This window comes from Lycorma delicatula, chromosome 9 (genome assembly GCF_047948215.1).
Source record: "Lycorma delicatula isolate Av1 chromosome 9, ASM4794821v1, whole genome shotgun sequence".
Lineage (NCBI taxonomy): Eukaryota > Metazoa > Arthropoda > Insecta > Hemiptera > Fulgoridae > Lycorma > Lycorma delicatula.
Genome location: NC_134463.1, coordinates 74,629,331 through 74,649,870, shown reverse-complemented (window position 1 = coordinate 74,649,870; position 20,540 = coordinate 74,629,331). Strand labels below are relative to the sequence as shown.

At 31.7% G+C, this 20,540-nt stretch overlaps 1 protein-coding gene across 1 annotated transcript in view; it reads left to right on the top strand.

Annotated features, from left to right (window-relative positions):
- LOC142330053 (uncharacterized) overlaps positions 1–20,540 on the top strand; it is a 510,508-nt gene that overhangs the window by 452,714 nt on the left and 37,254 nt on the right. Inside the window, exon 2 of the mRNA XM_075375079.1 lies at positions 12,279–12,469. Coding sequence (XP_075231194.1) covers positions 12,279–12,469 — 191 coding nt within the window. The remainder of the gene's footprint in view (positions 1–12,278; positions 12,470–20,540) is intronic.

Sequence of the window (20,540 nt, the reverse complement as noted above, 5' to 3'; positions counted from 1 at the left end):
TAACAATTTACACCAACTGTATTTTTAACAGCGGAAAAAGTAAACGCTAATGGCATTCATCATCATTTAAAAAACCACAAAGTACTGTGAATAGGAGGGTAATCGCATTTCATATATCAAAAGCTAATAGAGCGAATATTGATAATGGACATAACAGTAACCGAAGGGTTTGACTAATGAGAAGAACCAAAAGGAGGTGGTTTTCTTTTTCTCTTTAGCCTCCGGACCCACTGTAAGGTATTATTTCAAAGGATGATATGTATTAAAGTAAATCTTGTAAAGTAAGTCTTGTACAGACTCAGGTCGACCGTTCCTGAGATGTGTGGTTAAGTGAAACCCAACCACCAAAGAACAACGGTATCCACGATCTAGTTTTCAAATCCGTATAAAAGTAACCGTCTTTACTAGGATTTGAACCTTAAAACTGTCGACTTCGAAATCAGCCGATTTGCGACGACGAGTTTACAACAAGACTAACCCGGTGTGTTAAAAAGGAGGGGATTGAATCGATTCAAAATGACCATCGCATCACATAACAACGCATCGCCACCCTGATAGCTATATCGAAAAAAGAAATAGGACATTATCGCATAACTGGAGTACCATCATATCTGTTCGCGGTGAGTGTCAGGGTTACTTTTGAGCAAAAAAAAGTTAATCTATCTAAATGCATGTTTAACTCTACAAGTCCCATGTTTCACTCTGTTAATAACATAACTGGTTGTATAATGACAATGGTGTCTCTCGGAGAAAGCAAAACGACTTTTCCTTCTTGAACTTCAGATGCTTACATCATCATAAGGAAGACCTGAGATAAATATAACTAATGAACTGATGTACCATCATACTCGTAATACATTACTTGTATACCTTTAACAGACGAAGTGCTTATAGATATGAATTGTTAATACTATTTTTATAGTTATATTTAATTGGTGGCAAGTCTGCTTTTGCATTGTATAGTAATTTTTAACTTTTCGTCAATATAGAGTTCGTCTACCGTTCACCCTCAGCGCAATTACGCGTTGTTATTAATTATATAATAAATTTTTACGAGATTGCTGAATCTTGGCTTCGAGTGCAGATAGACGGGCGTCCTGCCTCCCCTTTATGGGTCACACTTTTACGGTCACTTCTAAATTTCTCGATCCACAAAAACCACTGTTACGTGATAAAGCACTGTCCCCTTATTGTTACGGTGAATTATAGCCCCTTTCACACCCTCCGACCAGAGAAATCGGATCAGTGTTCGTTGTTTATACTGTTATAGCCAGATCGTAAATGATGCGATCGAGATCAAATTTCACGTACGTTACCGCAATCGTATCAGCTGTAAACGCGCAAGCACAGAAAGCAGTATAACAACCTTGAAGGTATGTTATAGCGTAGATATAATGTAGATATTTTTTGACTCGCACTCGTATTTGCAAAAAAAATAATAAAAAAATGTATCTAGTTTTATAAATCTAAATATATTTAGTTGTATAAATAATTGCATATTTTAGCATTTTGTTCGTAATTTCGGTTGTATTTATTACATCAAATTTCTGATGTAATAAATGCATGTTAAAACTACTGCTTCCAATCATTATAGTGAGTTAGACTACTAGGATCGACAACGTTGTATTTCGTTCATTTCTTATGATACGTAAGTAAGCGTGCTCCGTCTTTTTAGCTACCAAAATATATATAAATATATACTTTATACATATATATATATATATATATATATATATATATATATATGTGTGTGTGTGTGTGTGTGTGCGCACGTCCGCGATGGTTTCTGAATTAGTTTGGACCCGCTGGTGGTGCTGGGGTCGAGATATTTGGAAAAATTGCATTTATGGTCCGATCTGTCTCATATTCAGAATATACATTAGTTACGTGAAAAGAAAAATTTTTGTAAAACTATACCCGCTAGGTGGCGCCGGTGTCGAGATTTATACGAAACAAATAAACAAATATACATAAAATGTATATTTGTTTAATATATATAAAAGGAAGTGTTCGTATGTGTGTCCGCTATAGACTAAAAAACTTCTGGACCGATTTACGCGCGGGAAAAAGGGAAATAGGAAGAAAGGGAAATTGGGAAAAAGGGAAAATCTAAAAAGAGAAATAGGGAAAAAGGGATAAGGGAAATTGGAAATTGCGAAAAAGGGAAAAGGGATAGGTTAAATTTTGTGAAGTTCCGTAATGTTTATTTTTTTAATGTTTTTATAAAACTTTCAATTGTGTTCATTTAATCTATATGTGAATACTCAAATCTAGCAACAGCGAAGCATTGCCGGGTCTGCTACTCGGTTATAAAATTTAACTGTTCCGAGCTGAATTCAAACTAGTTACTTCTGATTTATAAATTTTACCGTCGATGTTATATTAATTACTTACATTCTGATTAGATTCTGGGACATATTGCAAATAAAAAGAGTCGAGTGGATTATTTATTTAGCGTATTAATTTGACTCTAAATATCAGCCGTTTACTTTCCTTCATCTCTTTTCCCTTGGGTCCTTATTTAAAGCATATCGGCTTATTAAACAAGGGGGGCATCGGTTGTGTTTGTGCGCGTGTGTGCGTACATGTACGCATATGTATATATACATTAGGTCGTAGGGTTTGTAAGACGCCTTAATGGGCCTCTGCTAACTCATTTTAATTGGATATTAGTACGTTGTCATGGTAACCCGCGTTATGATTTATCCACCTTCACCTAAAGAGGAAAACAACTCCCCCTCACCCGGTACATCTCTCTTCATTCTCTCTCATTTTTGCTATCCCGTGTTTTAATGTAAACAACATACGTTTAAACAGTCGTGTCATGCGGTGTAGATGTCTTATGTAAATTGTCTATTACAGTGTACGGAAATATTCTTCGTAACATTTATTTATTGTTGTTACCTAAGAATTTAAATATTGTTATTTTTTTTCGCTGTGTGTAGTTTGGTTTAATCTAACAGTTATATGAATATTTGATGTTATTTATCTATCACTGGTTAAAAATAATGAGAAAAATTTAGTTCTACAACTATATTCCAACAAATTGGTGGGTTTTATATCAGATATTAAATCTATTTCATGTTTGCAGTACGGATTTTTTTTTCAATTATGAACTAATCGTGTTCTATTTGTCTTTTTTTAATTTCGTGACTTCTATTTACTAGTTTTTGTAGTCTTAGGGTGACAAAATTTTACTTAGTACTTAGTAGGATTAATGTTTTGATTTTATTTTATTTTTTCTAAGATTTTAAATTTACAGTTAGAATATCATTTTATCAAAGTTAACATAAAATAAGTGTAATTATTTACCGGCGTACTGAAACAATCATTGATACTAAAGGGGCTATTAATCTGCCTAGCTTTTGCCAGCGGCTTTGCTTGCATGATTTTTGATTTGCACCTAGGATACCTTTCAAAAGAAACTAAATTTTTGTTAAAAATTTTACCGGAATTTTTAAAGTTGATGTTTTAGCAGACCTATTGATAAATTGGTCTAGTTAAGTTTAAATTAGTCTTAATCTTACTTCAGCGACAGAAAAACTATATTTTGCATGGTATTTGAACGATAAATCGATAGACCGAAGTCGTTTTCTAGAATACAATTATTCATTAAGTATTGTTTTGAAATTAAGAATTTTTATTCAAATTTTTGGTCCACCCTCTTGCTCCCCTAAGTTTTATTTTTGAAAAATGGTGAAACATGTGTCAGTTTGTTTTTAAAGAAGAATCTAATACCAATTTTGAGGATGTAAACCTTTCAGTTTTTGAGATATGAAATTTTTAATTTAAAAATTTGCCTTCCTTTTCACCTTCTTTATAATCGGAGTTTTCCAAAATTCTTCGTTAGTGTGAGTGCCAACGTTATAGATAACAATGCAGCTTCAAATATTCATCTATCAAATTTAAGCGGTTGGAACTGTACGTTGATGAGTCAGTACCTGAGTCAGGGTACTTTGTTTTTTTTTTTTTTGTTTTTTTTTTTTACTTTTAAAACCATAATGGATAACTTTAGTTCATTTTTTTTTTGCCAGTAATTTCTAAGGGTTTCAGATCTTGCCCTTTCTTGTTCAGAGTACACATGGCTTATTGTTTTCTTGGGTTTTGATAGAAATCTTGTTTCTTTATTTTTTAATTTCTCATAGTTTCCGGTTTTCGTCTTTAGGTTTTCACGGGTTATGTCTAATTCCTCCATGTCTTTCTGTACTTCGTATAACCAGTTCGGTCTGCTTTTCTTGTTCCAGAAAAGTTCGATTATCCGTCTGATAAGTCTGGTCTCTTCCATTCTGAAAATACTTTGTTTTATATATAGATTTTTTGTTTTGGCGTACATGGTACATTATTTTTATTCTGCTAAAATTTATTAAACTTCTTCTAATGTTGTTAGGGTTTAATTAATTCTATATTACAGTTTGAATTTATCATCATTTAGTATTAAAAAAATTAAAAGTTTTTCTAGAATACTACATTTTTAATAGTGGTGATACATATTTAAAAATTTCTTTATTATTTTTTTTTCCTGTAGGTCTTTATAGATGATTGGTAGTAAATTATATGCATAAAAGAGAGACGCTTATTGTATGAATAATACAAAGTAATGCTTTTGTCAGTTCAATTTTATAGAGCTGCCGTACTCCTGTAAAATTTTATTTTGATACTTCCTTTACATACTTTTTTTTATTATTAATTTTAGTATTCTTTGAAACTGTTCATGTTTTTTTTTTATGATAAGAATTTAAAGTAGTTTTTAGAAAGAATTTTAGACAGACAACTGTGTTGTTGAAATATGTTATGTGATATTTTTTTATATATTTATAAATTCCGTTGCTTATATTTTGTTAAATTTACTGGGTAATAAAAATGAATGACACTGTTTTTTAAATCCGTGTGTGTATTTGTCTACGTATGTATATTATTTTTAGATTTAAAGATACCTTCTCCTAAACGTGACTTTGACTATCGTAGTAATCACTTTTAGAAAAGCCGACCAAAAAAAAATTTAAAGATTATTTAATCTTTTAAGAATTGTTAATTAAAATAGTATTTGCTTTTTCTTTTTAAAGGATCCGTAACCTTTAGTGAATTTCAGTTCTGTACATTCGTTTGGAAATATAGAAAATTGGTGATGAGTATATCGGTAGGTTATTATGGCATCTAGGATTAGTAATGGAAGGACGTACAAAAAGGTAAAATCAGTTATGGGCGATAAAGGTATGAATACATAAAGCAAAAAATTATAGCGGTAATTATAAAAAAATATTTTAAAATTAAAGTATTTGTACATGATAGTTAAGAATAGATGATTGCATCAAACCAGTCGTTCTTCAAATGCGAGGCTAATAATTTATTTTAATCTTATATAAGAATGAGCTTAAACTGTACTCTTAGAGTCAATGGTTTTATGCACTGTACTTCTGTAATATTTTATCGTATTTGTCAGAAAAGTTTTTTTAATTCCTTTGGTATATTTTTCAGTCTACGGTTACTTAGTTTGCTCCCTTACTTTCTCTCTATTTATCTCTTTCTATCCCCTCTTTACTTTCTTTGTACAAATGACGTCATTGTAAAAAATGTATGATTGACTAGAGTAAAGGAAGGCGGCAATTTTTCTACTTGCTGGAAATCGATAATCCATTGTCCGCAGCAGTGGGTTGTTGGAAACGAACGAGGTATTTCATTTTGTATTTTTATTTTATATTTTTCCAACAATTTGTCATTATCGACGACTTAGATATTTTGTAGATGATTTATATTTAATTTTACGTTCGATATTTTGTAATTTATCATTTAATAACAAAACTATTTTTGTTGTAAAATGAAATTTATTTTTTATTTTAATGGGGTTTTTTTTAGATATCGGGGCTCGACTGCTTTTGGTCATTTTGCTTTATGTGAATGGAAATTTTTACTGTATGAAAAATGCCGTGCATGACCGGATTAGAACTCAGGACCTCCGGATTAAAGGCTGAGACGCTACCACTCCGCCACGGAGATGGGCTTGATTTATTATTTTTCATTGTTAATTGTTTTTAATCACAATTTTATTTGTGATTTTTTTTATTGGAAGGACAGGTAGAAGGAAAAATTGTGTAGGCAGGCCACGTTTGGTATATGTAAAACAAATTGTTAGGGATGTAGGATGTAGGGGGTATACTGAAATGAAACGACTAGCACTAGATAGAGAATCTTGGAGAGCTGCATCAAACCAGTCAAATGACTGAAGACAAAAAAAAAATCACAATTTTTGTTCTTAATTTTTTACAGTAATTTGTTACGACTTAATTCGATTTTTTTTTATAAGGCAATTTTTTTTTAATGGATTTTAGGATTTGCAGTTTGTTGTTTATATACAACAAACAAATATTGTACCATTACAATGTTTTACACTGATAAGTCGTTAATTACTTTACTTTTGGTGCGACTTTAAATTAAAAAAATAAAAAATAAAACGTTTTCTAATTTTTCCTGAAATTGTGACCTGAAATTTTTGCCAAATTATAAACAACCGCAAATTATTTGTTCATTAACCATCAATTTGATTTCTAAACGTAAAAATCTGAACACGAATTGAAGAAAAAATATTTTTTATTAATTTTTAATGTTCATCTTGTTATTTTAATTTTTTTAGTTTTATTATTTTTTTTAAATGTTTGTAAACCTAAAAAACTGTTGTACGTATGACAAAAGCCATTCGAAAGTAACGGTAAAGGTAAGAAATCTGAATCTTTATATTAATGAGATATATAAGGAAACGATGTAAAAGAGACTACTATTAAGCGTGTGCTCTCTGTAAAATAGGAATATATATTATTTAACATTTAAACACGTAATATAGTTAAAAAAATAAAAAAATAGAATTTTTTTTTCATTTAGCGCAGATAAATAGTAATTTTTTTCAGTTAGTTTTCTAGGAAATATCACGTGAAAACATTTTGAATATCAAATTGACATCAGGGACGATATATTTACGCTGTAATTACAAATGAAAAATTATCTACAAATCAATACGGTTTTCCGTGTAATTTTTGTTTGTACTTCAAATTATCTAAAGAATACTTTAGATAATATTTTTAACTTTAGAGAAACATAATTTACCACATCGAAAAATTTGTTGTGTACACCACATGACTTCTTTGTACGCATATTAAATTACAAATATACATTTTTAAAAGTACATAAAATTTTATTTGACTCATAACTGTTCATTTTTATTTTTTTATTTTTATCGTTATTATTGAATTATTTACTGTAAAAATATATTTACAATTGGAGGTTAATAATTATAAATAAATCTTATATTTAAATCTTATATTTAAATTTTAAAAAAATCTTTTTAAATAAAAGGAAATGAAGTCCCATTCGAACCGATGTGCCTTCCCCTTGTAAGATCCAAATGTTTCATTAATTCAAATTTTATTTGGCTATAACTCTGGAAGCAACGAAAATAAGTACCACTATCGTTGAAACGTTCTGAATCAGGGCTGATCACTACAGCTAAATAAAATCCGAAATCCACATTTTTTCGGATTTTGGGCTTTGTTGGACACTTTTGGTCCAGTCGATTGCAATCAAAAGACAATGTGCACAACTAGATGTTACAATACTCTTAAATCCAAAATTTCAACTTTGTACGATTAATCGTTTTTGAGTTATGCGAGATACATACATATGAACTACAGTCGTCACGCCGAAACTAGTCAAAATAGATTCAGGGATAGTCAAAATGGATATTTTCGTTGAAATCTGAAAACCAAAATTAATTTTACGCGATCATAATACTTCCTTTACTTCGTTCAAGGAAGTAAAAATAAAACAATTTTTTAAAAATATAATTTAATTTTCTACTTTTTGAAAATTAGGCCAAATTGAAAACGGAATTATAAAAAATTTACTAACTTTTAATTCGGTGCCAACTTTATAATTTTTATTCAGTATTATTTAGTTGTTTTTTAATAATTTTTTAGTTTTACTTAGCGTGACAAAAAATGTTGACTATGAAAGAAACCCGTTAGTTTTGATAAAAATTAAGGAAAGGAATCCGGTGAAAGGATAGTGGCTTCAGATTGTATATCATTACTTATAAACAGTCCAATACTAAATAATGATGACGTATATGATCTATTATTACCATAATAATAAGAAACAAATTAAAATTATGTTCGTTCTGTCAGACTATTCGTTTAAAAAATCTATAACTTCTATTTGGAAAAACTTACTATGGAACTTAACTTTCTCTTCAAAATAAAACAACCATCAAAATATTTACGTCTGTTTGGAGAAAAGTAAACGAAAAAATCTGATGTGGATACCACATAACTTCCATGAATGCCCTTTAAATTACATATACACATTTTTAAAAATACATAAAATTTTATTTCATTTAATTTAAATTTTTTTTTTTGATGTGCCTTCTTATAGTGTCCAAAATTTATTTTTTTTGGACATTTTTGGTCGTCGATTTCAACCAAAAGGGGAGATGCACAACTAGATGCTACAGCAATCCTAAATCCAAAATTTCGACATCCTGCGTCTAATCGTTTTGGAGTTATGCGAGATACATACGTACGTACCGACGTCACGCCGAAACTAGTCAATATGGATTCAGGGATGGTCAAAATGGATATGTCCGTTGAAACTTGAAATCCGAAATTTTTCGCGATCACAGAACTTCCTTTACTCGTCAAGGAAGTAAAAATTGAGTACGTACGAGTCGACGTATGAAAATCTACTTTTTTTTGGTCAGTTAATGAATCGAAATCTATCAATTTCGTGAGTAGTTAAATATATATTAAAATAATATGGGTCGAATTCTCTTAACGTGCCCTTTTTGAAATCAGTTAAAAATAAATTAAGTTCTAGTACTGTATTTCCCATTAAGCTGGTTATTTTAGTGAATATTTGTATTAATGTTATCTGTTGGTCTTACTATACAGTACTCAGGTCGACTAGAACCCAATAGAAATCTTTTCGTAATGTTTTTAAGATATATTAAGCACAAACAAAGATGTTTGGTGATACAAATTTTCACAATGTTTTGCGAAAAATTACATTTTTGTTTCAATTAAATTAAAATTAATCTTCTTTATCGTAATTTAATTGTGTAATTTTTTTAAAAAATTAACCATATATTAATAAAAAGAAAGAAATAGAACGCCATTTTTCTTTTGTTGCCATTTTTTTTGTTCTATGTAACAGTAGATCCACGTATTTTTCAATCTTATGTCATCAATTTTTTTTTATTGCTTTCTGTTAATGACGTATTTTGTTATCCGTTTCTTTTTCGACCTACATATACAAGACACGTTTCTATATTATATTCTCGCTACCTACTTGTCTTGTGGTTTTTTTTAGTTTATTTTCATTTTACATGAAATATCAAACCCGTTAGATCTATTAACCTAAACGTTGATTATTTTCTAGTAAATATGAATGAAAACGGTTAACGTTGCAATTTAAGTATTTTTTTTTATTTATTTTTATTTTTATGCTTTGTCAATTATATTTTAATTTTCTTTTTAATTATTAATTATTATTATTTAATTATGATTTTTATTTTCTTTAATTAAAATAGGTTTATTATTACATTTTTATTATATTAAATAAGTTTTTTGTAAAATTATAATTTTTTTACGTCAAATTTATACTTTAAGTTATTACATTTATTTCCTTTATGAAAGTGTGAGGAAATATGAGGTGAATAAGATAAATTGGTGTGTCTTAACAATTAAAATTACACAATATCTTATCACTCGCGAAAATTATGCCAAAATCTGAAGGAAAAGCAAAAAAATTATTTTTTGATTTTAGTAAATTGATCTTTATTATTCTTAATTATTTGACTGGTTTAATACAGTTCTCTCTTCCTTTATATTTAATTTCTAACTATTTTAACATCAATACATCTGTTATATCCTACATCCTTTTTATATCTTTAATCGTTTTTGTTTTTCAAGTAAACGGTACTCTTTAAGAAGTTAGAATCGATTACTTAGCTCTACTAGGATAATTTCTGGACGGATTTTATTAAAGCTGCCGGAAATTTAAGATTTCATCGGTTATTTCCTGGACCCTATTATCTCATCAGTATTTTTATCTGGTTGAAAGTGGTGAGCCATCCCTTTGGAATGGACGGGATCAAATGATCTGCAATTACGAAGCTCGTATTAAAGCGCAACCAACTCATCCCAACCTTTTGGTGTATCCTCCAATCAAGATACCAGGAATCGATGGAATTGATTCCAGGTATCCAATTCTAGGATTCCAATTGATGGAATCGATACCAGGAACAGCCGACATCTACTGCTCCACTAGGAGTCTGAGCTCACCTGATGGTAGCATTCCGTTCATTATGCCACTCATCATGAACCACCCTCTTCAGAAAACAAACAAGATCGTTCGAAAGTACGCGATTGTTGAAAGGGAGGCTAGAAGCAAGCCTCTTTTGCCGTTCTATCAGCTCATTAAATTAGCTTAAATTCCAATATGGCTGGCCCAGCCTTAAATTCCAATATGGCTGGGGATTATCTTTGTGTTTTTATTTCGTTTTTAGCATACATTACAGGCATTTTTCTTTTAAGATGGTTGGGTATTTTTACGTTACTGGGTTTTAGCTTTTTAATTGTCTGTTTTAATATTTCTTTTTTTGCAACAGATTTATCTTGCCCGGGCGATGATAACGAGGAAGCATTTTTTGTCGAGAAAAAAACTTATTTTTATCGTGTTCGAGGAGACCCAATTTGACCAAAGTTTACTGGTTTTAGTTAAAATGTATGCATTTTAAAAAAATCTATCATTTTCTTTATTTTATTCACTCTTCTATTTTACTAATTAATAAGTAAATAAAAAGGAAACAATTTCTGATTGTTCTTCATTCTAATTATTTGATTCCTTGTTATTATCCTTTTGTAATGAGGTACTTTATTAACTTTGTTTTATTTAATTTTCTTTTTTTATTTGTAAATGAGATTTTTTTTGTAATGAATTCATTCAAATTTCTTTCTAGTTTCAGCCAAAAAAAAAAGTGTCGCCAGAGATAAGTTTAAAATTTATTTCGTACGTTTGTAACATCGTTGTTAAATTTGTCTAGTCTTATTGCTTTTATCTAGCTGAAGTTTAAAAACAATGAGATAGTTTAAGCTTATTTCTTTCCTTGCCTGTACCAAAGCTTTCTTGTTTTGGCTTTCAAATCTTATTATAACTATTATTTTTTTTAAATTATTTGTATTTACACTTATTTAAATAATTGTATTTTTAATTTTTTTCTTAACAGTAAATCGTTTATTATTTTTAAAACTTTGAGCACGCTTATATAATTAGATTTTATATTTATATATTTTAATTTCTTTCGATTTTTAATCTTGTAACATGTGGGAGTTTCATAAGGAATACGTTTTATACAGTGAGATGGCGTGAGAAATATCCGTAGATTATTATAACTTGATTTTATTTTTTTTTTAAATCAACCCAGTTTGAGTGCAGAATATAATTTGAAAGATTGGTTTACTGGCATTTTTCCCGACACCACTCCATTCGGTCGCTGTAAAGCATTAGACCGAATTTCCGTGCCATGAAGGACTACAGTGCCTTAAACAGTTCAAGCGGCCAATATCCTATTTAGCTCCTAGAGCTAAACTAATGGTGTGAACGGTATAAGCTTATACACCATTAGTTTTTGTGTCCAACCGTTCACTTGGCATATATTAAACTAAATTGGGTAGGTGCACCCCGTCTATACTATAATATATGACTATTGTAAATATAAAATTTACAGTCACCTTAAATCTAAAGACAGCAATTCGCTGCCACGCCTAGGTCACTGAATGTCAGGCAGTACCTGTCCACCATTTATATCGCGTGGAGCTGTTGGCAGATAGCCGACCATTCCTCGAAGGTAGCCTCCTATAAGCAGGTTGGTAGGAGTCTTTTCCCTTAATAAACTACTGATGCCGGTTGAACAACGCAACCGCATCAAGTCACTCCCACACGGCCCGACAATGCTGCTGCTCATACCACATTGACTCGCCGTTTGTGAGTGGTCAGTTTTTCCCTTGACCTCTAAGTTCCAGTTCCGGTGGCCGGATTTCTGGCCCCTCCAAGAGCGGGGTAGTCGAACATCATATGTTCATTCGACTGGACCCCCGCCGCAGACGCACAGATCATCAGTAGCCAGGCGGAACCTGAAATTAATTGTAATTTGAAAGACGTAACACTAATATATTTTGATAAATAAACTTATTTAAACCTTACTATATATTGATAATTTTTTTTCTGTTTTTCAGATCGCCGCAGTATACGAGTCAACAAGAACCGAAGTCATGTTGCGGTGTAACTGTGTCGCAGACCGTATCTATAAGATGGTGTATATTGCTCATTTTTCTGGTCGGTTTATGTTGCGCTGTTTTCGGCACCATATTGGGGGCTACGAAGTCTTCAGGAAGAGAACACCTCACCGTTTCTCTTCTTATGATCGGTAAAATTTTATTATTTATTACTATTACTAAGTAACATCGTATCTACTTTTATCCTAAATAAATTAGTATGTATTCTTTTTAATACAAAAATTAAGAGGATTTTATTGGTGAATTGAAGCAGATCTTTAAGTACAGGGAACTGTTTAAACATTAATTCTGTTTAGTTTCTGAATTGTATTACATGAAATATTTTACATTAAATGTAGGTGCTAGAAACAGACGGTTGTGGCACCGTATAAATGCCGTGCTTATTAAGGAAAGAGAAATGAGTAGTTTCCCGTTGTCTTCTCCTCTAAGCACGCTCAAAAATTCAGGTGTTATTCAACTTTACAAAAGACAACTTCGTTTTGTTCATCCGACGGATTAGCTGTATAATGAACATCATTAATATCAGTGAAAGCAACATTAAATAGTGTCGTTTTTATTTTAGGTGCAAGATAAAAAATTAATTTAATTTTTGTTGGGAAGCGTTGCAATATATATAATGATTCCACTCAGTAGAGAAAGTACATTTTGAAAATATTTTATCAGAATTGTATCGATCACTCGGTTGCAGTTTATTGTAGGTTTAATAACGGCATAGCAGTATATTACTATGTGACATCCTGACCCCGTAGGGGAAGACAACCTGCCTTGTGACGATCCCGGTCGTCACAACTCCCCCTCCGTTTCTAACCCTGATGGCTTTACCGGGGACGTCTTTAGATCCTCTAAAATTGATAAAACAACACACAATTATAACGCCTTGGTCAGGATGCCACCGATGCAAACGCCTTGACAAACATTTCCATTAATGTATACACACAACCCACTGTCGGTTCGTATGGTCTCTTCCAACCACGACCATACCCTAACTCACAACCCTCCACTATCAAATTAATCAATTCGCGGAATCGAGATCCCCGCGCCTTCCTCTAACGCCGAATGTTACATACAAAAACTCTTCGCATATCTGACTTCAATTAGATTATGCACACAGATCATTTCTTGATTGAGTCTTTTAAACACCAAAACTACATTTCTCATACGAACAGTACAAGTGTTGATCGCAGCAACGAATTTTATCCTATAATTCAGTTTACTCAGTTCTCTTGATTTACTCAAAAATCAAGAAACAAATTCACAAATTTAATAAGCTTCTAATTAAATAATACCTTATCTCTGTCTGTCCTGGTCCGCTTTCAGGAGCGAGATCAATGTCTACATCCTCCCACAACGCAGCTCCAACACATCCATTCGCATTGTACCACTGAATATCTCAGCTACCCGGTAATAACTGTGTAATCTGTATATACATTCTTCGTTTTCTTTACGCTAAATCATTTATTAAACCGGTATGATTGATTTTTATATTTAAGAAAAAACCCAACCGATTGTAAAAGTTGCTGTTATTTCACTACTGGCTCTTTCATATCGTTTAATTTTTGCTTCTTTATCCCTATGAAGTTTGGTCATTAAATCGTGCGTGTATACCTTGTATTACTAAAATTTTTATAACATTTTAATTGTTAAAATACAAATAAATCGACGTTTGAACGCTGGAAAATATCTACGAGTACATAATATAATAATATTTTAAGTATCTGCTGGTACGTTTACCACTGTGGTTTGTTATGGAATACGACGAATTGAGGGTGGTTGTTTTAAGATGAGAAGTAAAATTTCACCCCACTATTGTGGCCTACAGCCATAATAATGCCTACAGCATTTATGATAAGCGTGAGGGGGTTTTCGTATATATATATATGTTGCAGGTTGACTGTTAATAAATCATATTTATTATCTACCGAGTGACTTTCCCTCTTATAAGTCATTGTACACGTACAAGTTTGCCTGCCTCCATCCCTCCAGCTGTACTCTTGCTTTAATTATATCTAATTTTGGATATTCATTAATTATTATCTCCCTTATTCCAGTTTTACTTTTTTAAAAGGATTTTCTATAATTTTTTCCCAAGCTTAGGATATTAAATTTTTTAAATAATTTAAGGTGATTACCGTTGAATACTTTCAAATGTTTAGTTAATTGTGCTTTTTATAAATCAAAATTCGTGTTAATTTTTCTACCTACTTATCCACTCATTCATGCGTGCGCGCGCGCACACACAAATGCACATCCCTGTAAAAGATTCTTATATCTAGACGATCGTGGCGATAAATATTATTGTTTCTCGTTTGTAACATTAAACAGCATAAATGTTATGCTTAAGTTTTAAGTCCATTACACTTAAACGTTAAGTCCCAGTATCTAAACGAATTTTTTTCCATTAAAAATAAAATCTATTCTCGCCAAAAATTGTATTTTCTCGTTGTAAAAGAATATACATTGCCATTAACTAAAATAAGTGCAACAAAATATAAATAAATTCGCGAAATTTTTCAATGGAAAATCTACAAATTACATTTTCAGAAACTTTAAATTCTTTAAAGTTTCGCTCGTTTCTATCGGTTTTTAAATGTATATACTTAAAATAGATTAAATATTCCAAAGCTTTTTTTAGTTTCGTCTTTTTTCAACCTTTACTTTCTTTGTCCTGTTTAGCCTCCGGGAATTATACCGTTCACGTATTACTTCAGAGGATGATATGTATGAGTGTAAATGAAGTGTTGTCTTGTACAGTCTCACTTCTACCGTTCCTGAGATGTGTGATTAATTGAAACCCAGTCACCAAAGAACACCGGTATCCACGATCTAGTATTCAAATCCGTATGAAAAAATAACTGCTACCTTTACTAGGACATAAACTAAACGCTGGAACTCTCGACTTCCAAATCAGCTGATTTGTAAAGATGCGTTCACCACTAGACCAACCCGGTGGGTTCCTTTTTCAACCTTATTTTTGGTAAAGCTAATAATTATGCTTTTTTGTATCCCTATATTTTTATTTTCCTGGCATCATACCTCTAAAACTATACTTCAAGAAGGAAAGTAAAGTACGGTAATCAATTAAAAAATGGGTGGGTTTTTTTTCATTTTTCGACGTTTCATGATCCAAAAAACAAAAGTAAGTTGGTGGTGAGGTAATGTTCTTACATATATAGTCGTTTAAAGCTTAATAACTTTTGATTGGATAAACCGATTTTGATTAAATGATGTTTAAAGACTCGTATATGTATATGGGGCAATTTTTGTAAAATTTTGGGGTCAGTATCTCCAGGGGATGGGGATACATAGTTTTTGGAGTCAATTTTCTAAAAATTTAGCAAGCCCAACCCCGCTATAAATTAAGCTCAGTACATGCATGCAAGTGTATTTTTTACAATTTTAAAACAAAAACGTTGCCCCAAAATTTATCCCTTCCCAAAAAACGAAAAAAACGTTTTCTTATTACTTATTGTATATTTTTTAAATGAATTTTTTTATGCCTTTCCAGGTATAGTACTAATGCAAATTATCCCTCTTAAAAAAAAAGAAAAAGTTTTTGGGACAATATTGTGGGTGGAGGTAACTTTCTTGTACGATCAAAGTTTAAAAATAACGAATTTTTGAAAAAAATTATTTGGTTATTTTCATGTATAAAATTATTTTTCTACTATATAAGAATAAATAACCGATGCCAGGAAAGTATTATAACTTTACTGTCAAGTTTTTACTTTCTTGTACGAAGTAAAGGAAGTATTGCGATCGCGAAAAATTTTGATTTTCAGATTTCAACGGAATATCCATTTTGACCATCCCTGAATCCGTTGTAACTAACTAGTTTCAGCGTCACGTTTGTATGTACATATGTATCTCGCATAACTCAAAAACTATTAGCTGTAGGCTGTTGAAATTTTGGATTTAGGACTGTTGTAACATCTAGTTGTGCACCTCCCCTTTTGATTGCAATCGATTGGACCAAAAGTGTCCAAAAAAGCCCAAAATCCAAAAATTTGAATTTTGGACTTTATTAACTGCAGAAATCAGCCCTCTTTGAGAGCTTTTTTTCAACGATACATCCATAAGTGGTAGTTATTTTCATCGGTTCCAGTTATATCCAAATATTAACCCACCGGGTTGGTCTAGTGGTGAACGCGTCTTCCCAAATCAGCTGATTTGGAAGCCGAGAGTTCCAGCGTTCAAGTCCTTGTAAAGCCAGTTATTTTTACATGGATTTGAATGCTAGATCGTGGATACCGGTGTTCTTTGGTGGGGTTGGGTTTCAATTAACCACACATCTCAGGATTGGTCGAACTGAGAATGTACAAGACCACACTTCATTTACACTCATACATATCATCCTCTGAAGTATTATCTAAAAACGGTAGTTACCGGAGGCTAAACAGGAAAAAAAAAAAGTTATATCCAAATAAAATTTTAATTAATGAAATATTTGGATCTTTCAAGGGGAAGGAACAACGATTCCAATCCGACTTCATCTCCTTTTTTTATTTTTTTTTTCTATTTTAAATATATTGATTTTTATTATTAACTCTGATTGATTGTAAAAAAAAAAATTACAATAAATAATAAATCAGTAATAACAATTAAAAAAAAATATGAAAAAATATCAGAAGTTATTAATGAAATAAAATTTACGTACTTTTGATTTTTAAATAATGCATATATATAATTTAATAGGCGTACAAGGAAGTTATGTGATATCCACATCAAATTTTTTTATGTTAGTTTATAATTTTTTAATGTAAAAGTCAATATTTTAAAAGAATTATTATACTCAATCGAATAAAAAGAAAAGAAAAACACATATATGTATATATTTTCACGTTTTGAGTTAATAAATCACTGAAATTTTTATTATTCATTGAATGTGAAATATGGTGAAGAAAATAGTTACCATACCTAGCATTTAACATGAAATGAAAATTTGATACTTTAATAACAATTATTCATACCGGTTTATTCAGATTTATGTGACAAGAAAGAACGGAAATATACAGTTCATCTCCAGCTTTCTCTCATGCACGCGCGCTTGCATACACACATACAGATACAATAACACGCAAGCGCTCTCACGTCGCTTATTATACTCTGTTTTTGTTACTTCCTTTACTCACACCGTCGCACCGTCCCTTTCTTTCTCGTGATTACGAAAACGATGAGTTTACTTTTATGAAAAAAGGAACATCAGTTTAGTTCTCTTCGTCTCATTCGTTCCCTAGATAGTTCAATTTAAGTGGAGAAATTAAAACGATTCTAAAAAGCTCTGAGGGAGATAAACTTTTAAGTTTAAAGGAGCACTGACTTCATTTAACTTTTATATAACTTTCGAATGTGAACTTAACAATTTAAAGCCAACAGTGAGGTTGTACCCCTCCTAACCATATACGGTATTTCATATTAACCTAAGGATTTTGTGAATTAATTTTAATTCAAGCTCTTTTTACTACGTAATTTATATATATATTTTTTGAAATAAGTTGTGTTTAATGTATTTTATATTATTCGCAATAATTATGAATTTCCTTTTATTTGTTAAATTAGAGTAATCCATTACATATTCATTTGATCGGTTAATTTTCTACTCGTATTAAAATTAGATTTGATCCGGTTTTTAATTATTTTATATAGTTATTTAGTTATAAAATCAATTCTGTTATAATTATTATTACATTTAAACTATCACTCTTGAAAATAAATAACATCCAGCATATTATATACGTAGACCGGGACTGTTAATTTTTATTTTTATTTATTCCGGAGGTCTCCAGAAATCTGGTAGAGGTTTCTTGATTTGGGAACTGTTGACACAATGCGTCCCTTTGGTGAATTTACCACAACTGTATCACGTTATTACATCACGATCGAAACACCACGATGCGTTGTTAATTACAAATCGAAAACCGTGAATAATATTAAAATATTAAAATATTATAAATAATCGATTCGGTCGGACCTCAAACTAACAATCTCTCGCACGAAGGTGATTTAGATTTAACTTTCTACCCCGCTCTGAGATTTAGTGAATATTTATTACTACTTCCACTCATCGACCATCATTTGGTGGTTGCAGGAAAGGTAATTCGGACGTAAATTCTCGCCTTTACCAGAAAATCTAAATAAGCATTTCAAAAAAATAAGCATTTTAAATAAAATTACTGGAAATTTTATAAGAATTTTCTGTTTCCTTTTTTAAGTTCGGATAAACTTTTTTTGGATTAATCACGTATATGTAAACAAGTTTTTCTTTTTTTTCAATCTTACCTCTTCTTCACTTGTGAAGACTATTTTTATAAGCACTTTATTTAAATAATAAAATGTTTTCTTTCAGTAAAGATTTAGATTTTGTATCGTACTTCACTTATTTTCGATCTACTAATAGATGATAGTCTTTTGTACAATTTTTCGGTCGTATAGTGGAATTTAAGTGACGTTCTGTGGTTCAAAAATTGGGAAAATTAACTTGACAAATGAGAGTGCTTTTCTTTAAATAAAATAAAACTTTACTTGTTTTACTTTTGCTTTACTTGCTATTAATTGAGCTTTACTTATTTTTTTTGCATTAAAGTTTAAGAAACGAATTATTGAATGAAGTTTGTGTAATTTCGAAAGTATAATGGGACATGTAGAAGAAAAAAACAAATTTTTTTAGCTTTTATTTTTACGTTTTTCAGATTTTTTTGTAGAAAATGAAAGAAATCCTTAAAATTTACATTTATATACCCCGTAAAAAAATATAACAATTTTTATTGTTACATTCTGAAAGATTTTTGGCCTGTGTGATTTTTTTTCTGCTTAGGGATGTAATCCCATTTACGGACAAGTGTAGGATTCGCTAACACGTTCCGCAGATGTTACGGCGTATGTAGCCTGCGCCCTGCCGCCTAAACCTCCACCTCACCAGCTCCCTTCCCGAGACTGGAAACCGCATTTAAGCATTAGTCAGTCCAGGAGATGCCTTCGAGCTCAGTGTGTTCAGAGTCCTCGTGCATCATCACAGTCGCCCATCCATGCAAGCACGAACGAACGCCAGCTCTACAGAGGGCTGCCTGTCCTTCCTTTACTCTCCAGTCCGGTATCCTTCACTTCAATTCTTGAGGTTTTCGCTGTTCTTCTGTGTTGTGCTGAACGGTCCGCATGTTATTATCGGGGAGCCTCGCCTCCTCATTTGAGATGAGTCGGCCATGGCACCCTAGACATGGTTACATCCCGTTTCTTCTCACTATCTGTTCAGCTGTCCACCCTGCTGCTTCTCTCGCAGAATCTTAGTGGCTATTTCTCCCCCTGAGCATATACTCCACCATATTGTCCCGTGTCAGTTGCAGGACCCCGAGGTCTCTCCGTAGCGACACCCACTTTGCACAGTCGAAGAAGGTGTGCTCTCGGGTATCCACTTCCCCGCAATAGACACACCCAGGGTCTGCACGAAGGCGGAATCTGTGCAGGTAAGCTCCAAAATCACCGTGGTCAGTGAGGAGCTGTGTAAGGTAGTAATTCAGCTCCCCATGCATTCTGCTTTGCTACGATTCAATTCGTGCGATAAGCCTCCAGGTCCACCTCCCTTTCTCCGACGTGTCCCGCTGTTCTTGCCAGGCCGCTGTAAGCTACTGCCTGGTTTCTCCTGGTGCCAGTCTCTGGTTTCATTCCTTAATCAATAACCTCACTGGAGGTAGGCCTGCCAGTACTCATACCGCCTCCCCCGAAACCGTCCTGTAAAGGCCTGTATGGTTTGGCCAACAGGAACTTAACGAATGTTAAATTGTGAGAAACATCGAATATTGCAATTATAAATAAAGGTAACTAAAAACATTACGTTGGCATAATTTATACGAAAATACGATGCTGATATTTCAAATAAAAATCGAAGTAAAACTGAATTTCTACAATCTGGTTAGGAAACTTTATGGAAACAAATAATGAGATATACATATTTTTTTTTAAATCTGAAGGAATATATCTCCCGCCATTTTTAAATCAATAAATATTGAGTAATTCTTTCTTCAATTATTATAATTTTATGCTCATTTCTGTGGATTACAGCTTTTATAGTCATTTGGTGTTTTTTTTTTTTTTTCAATGGAACTTCGGGTCTAATGGGTTATACGACCACCACTATATATATATATATATACAGGGTCATATATAAATATGACCCTTATAAATATAATCTAACCAAACTTAACCTACGCT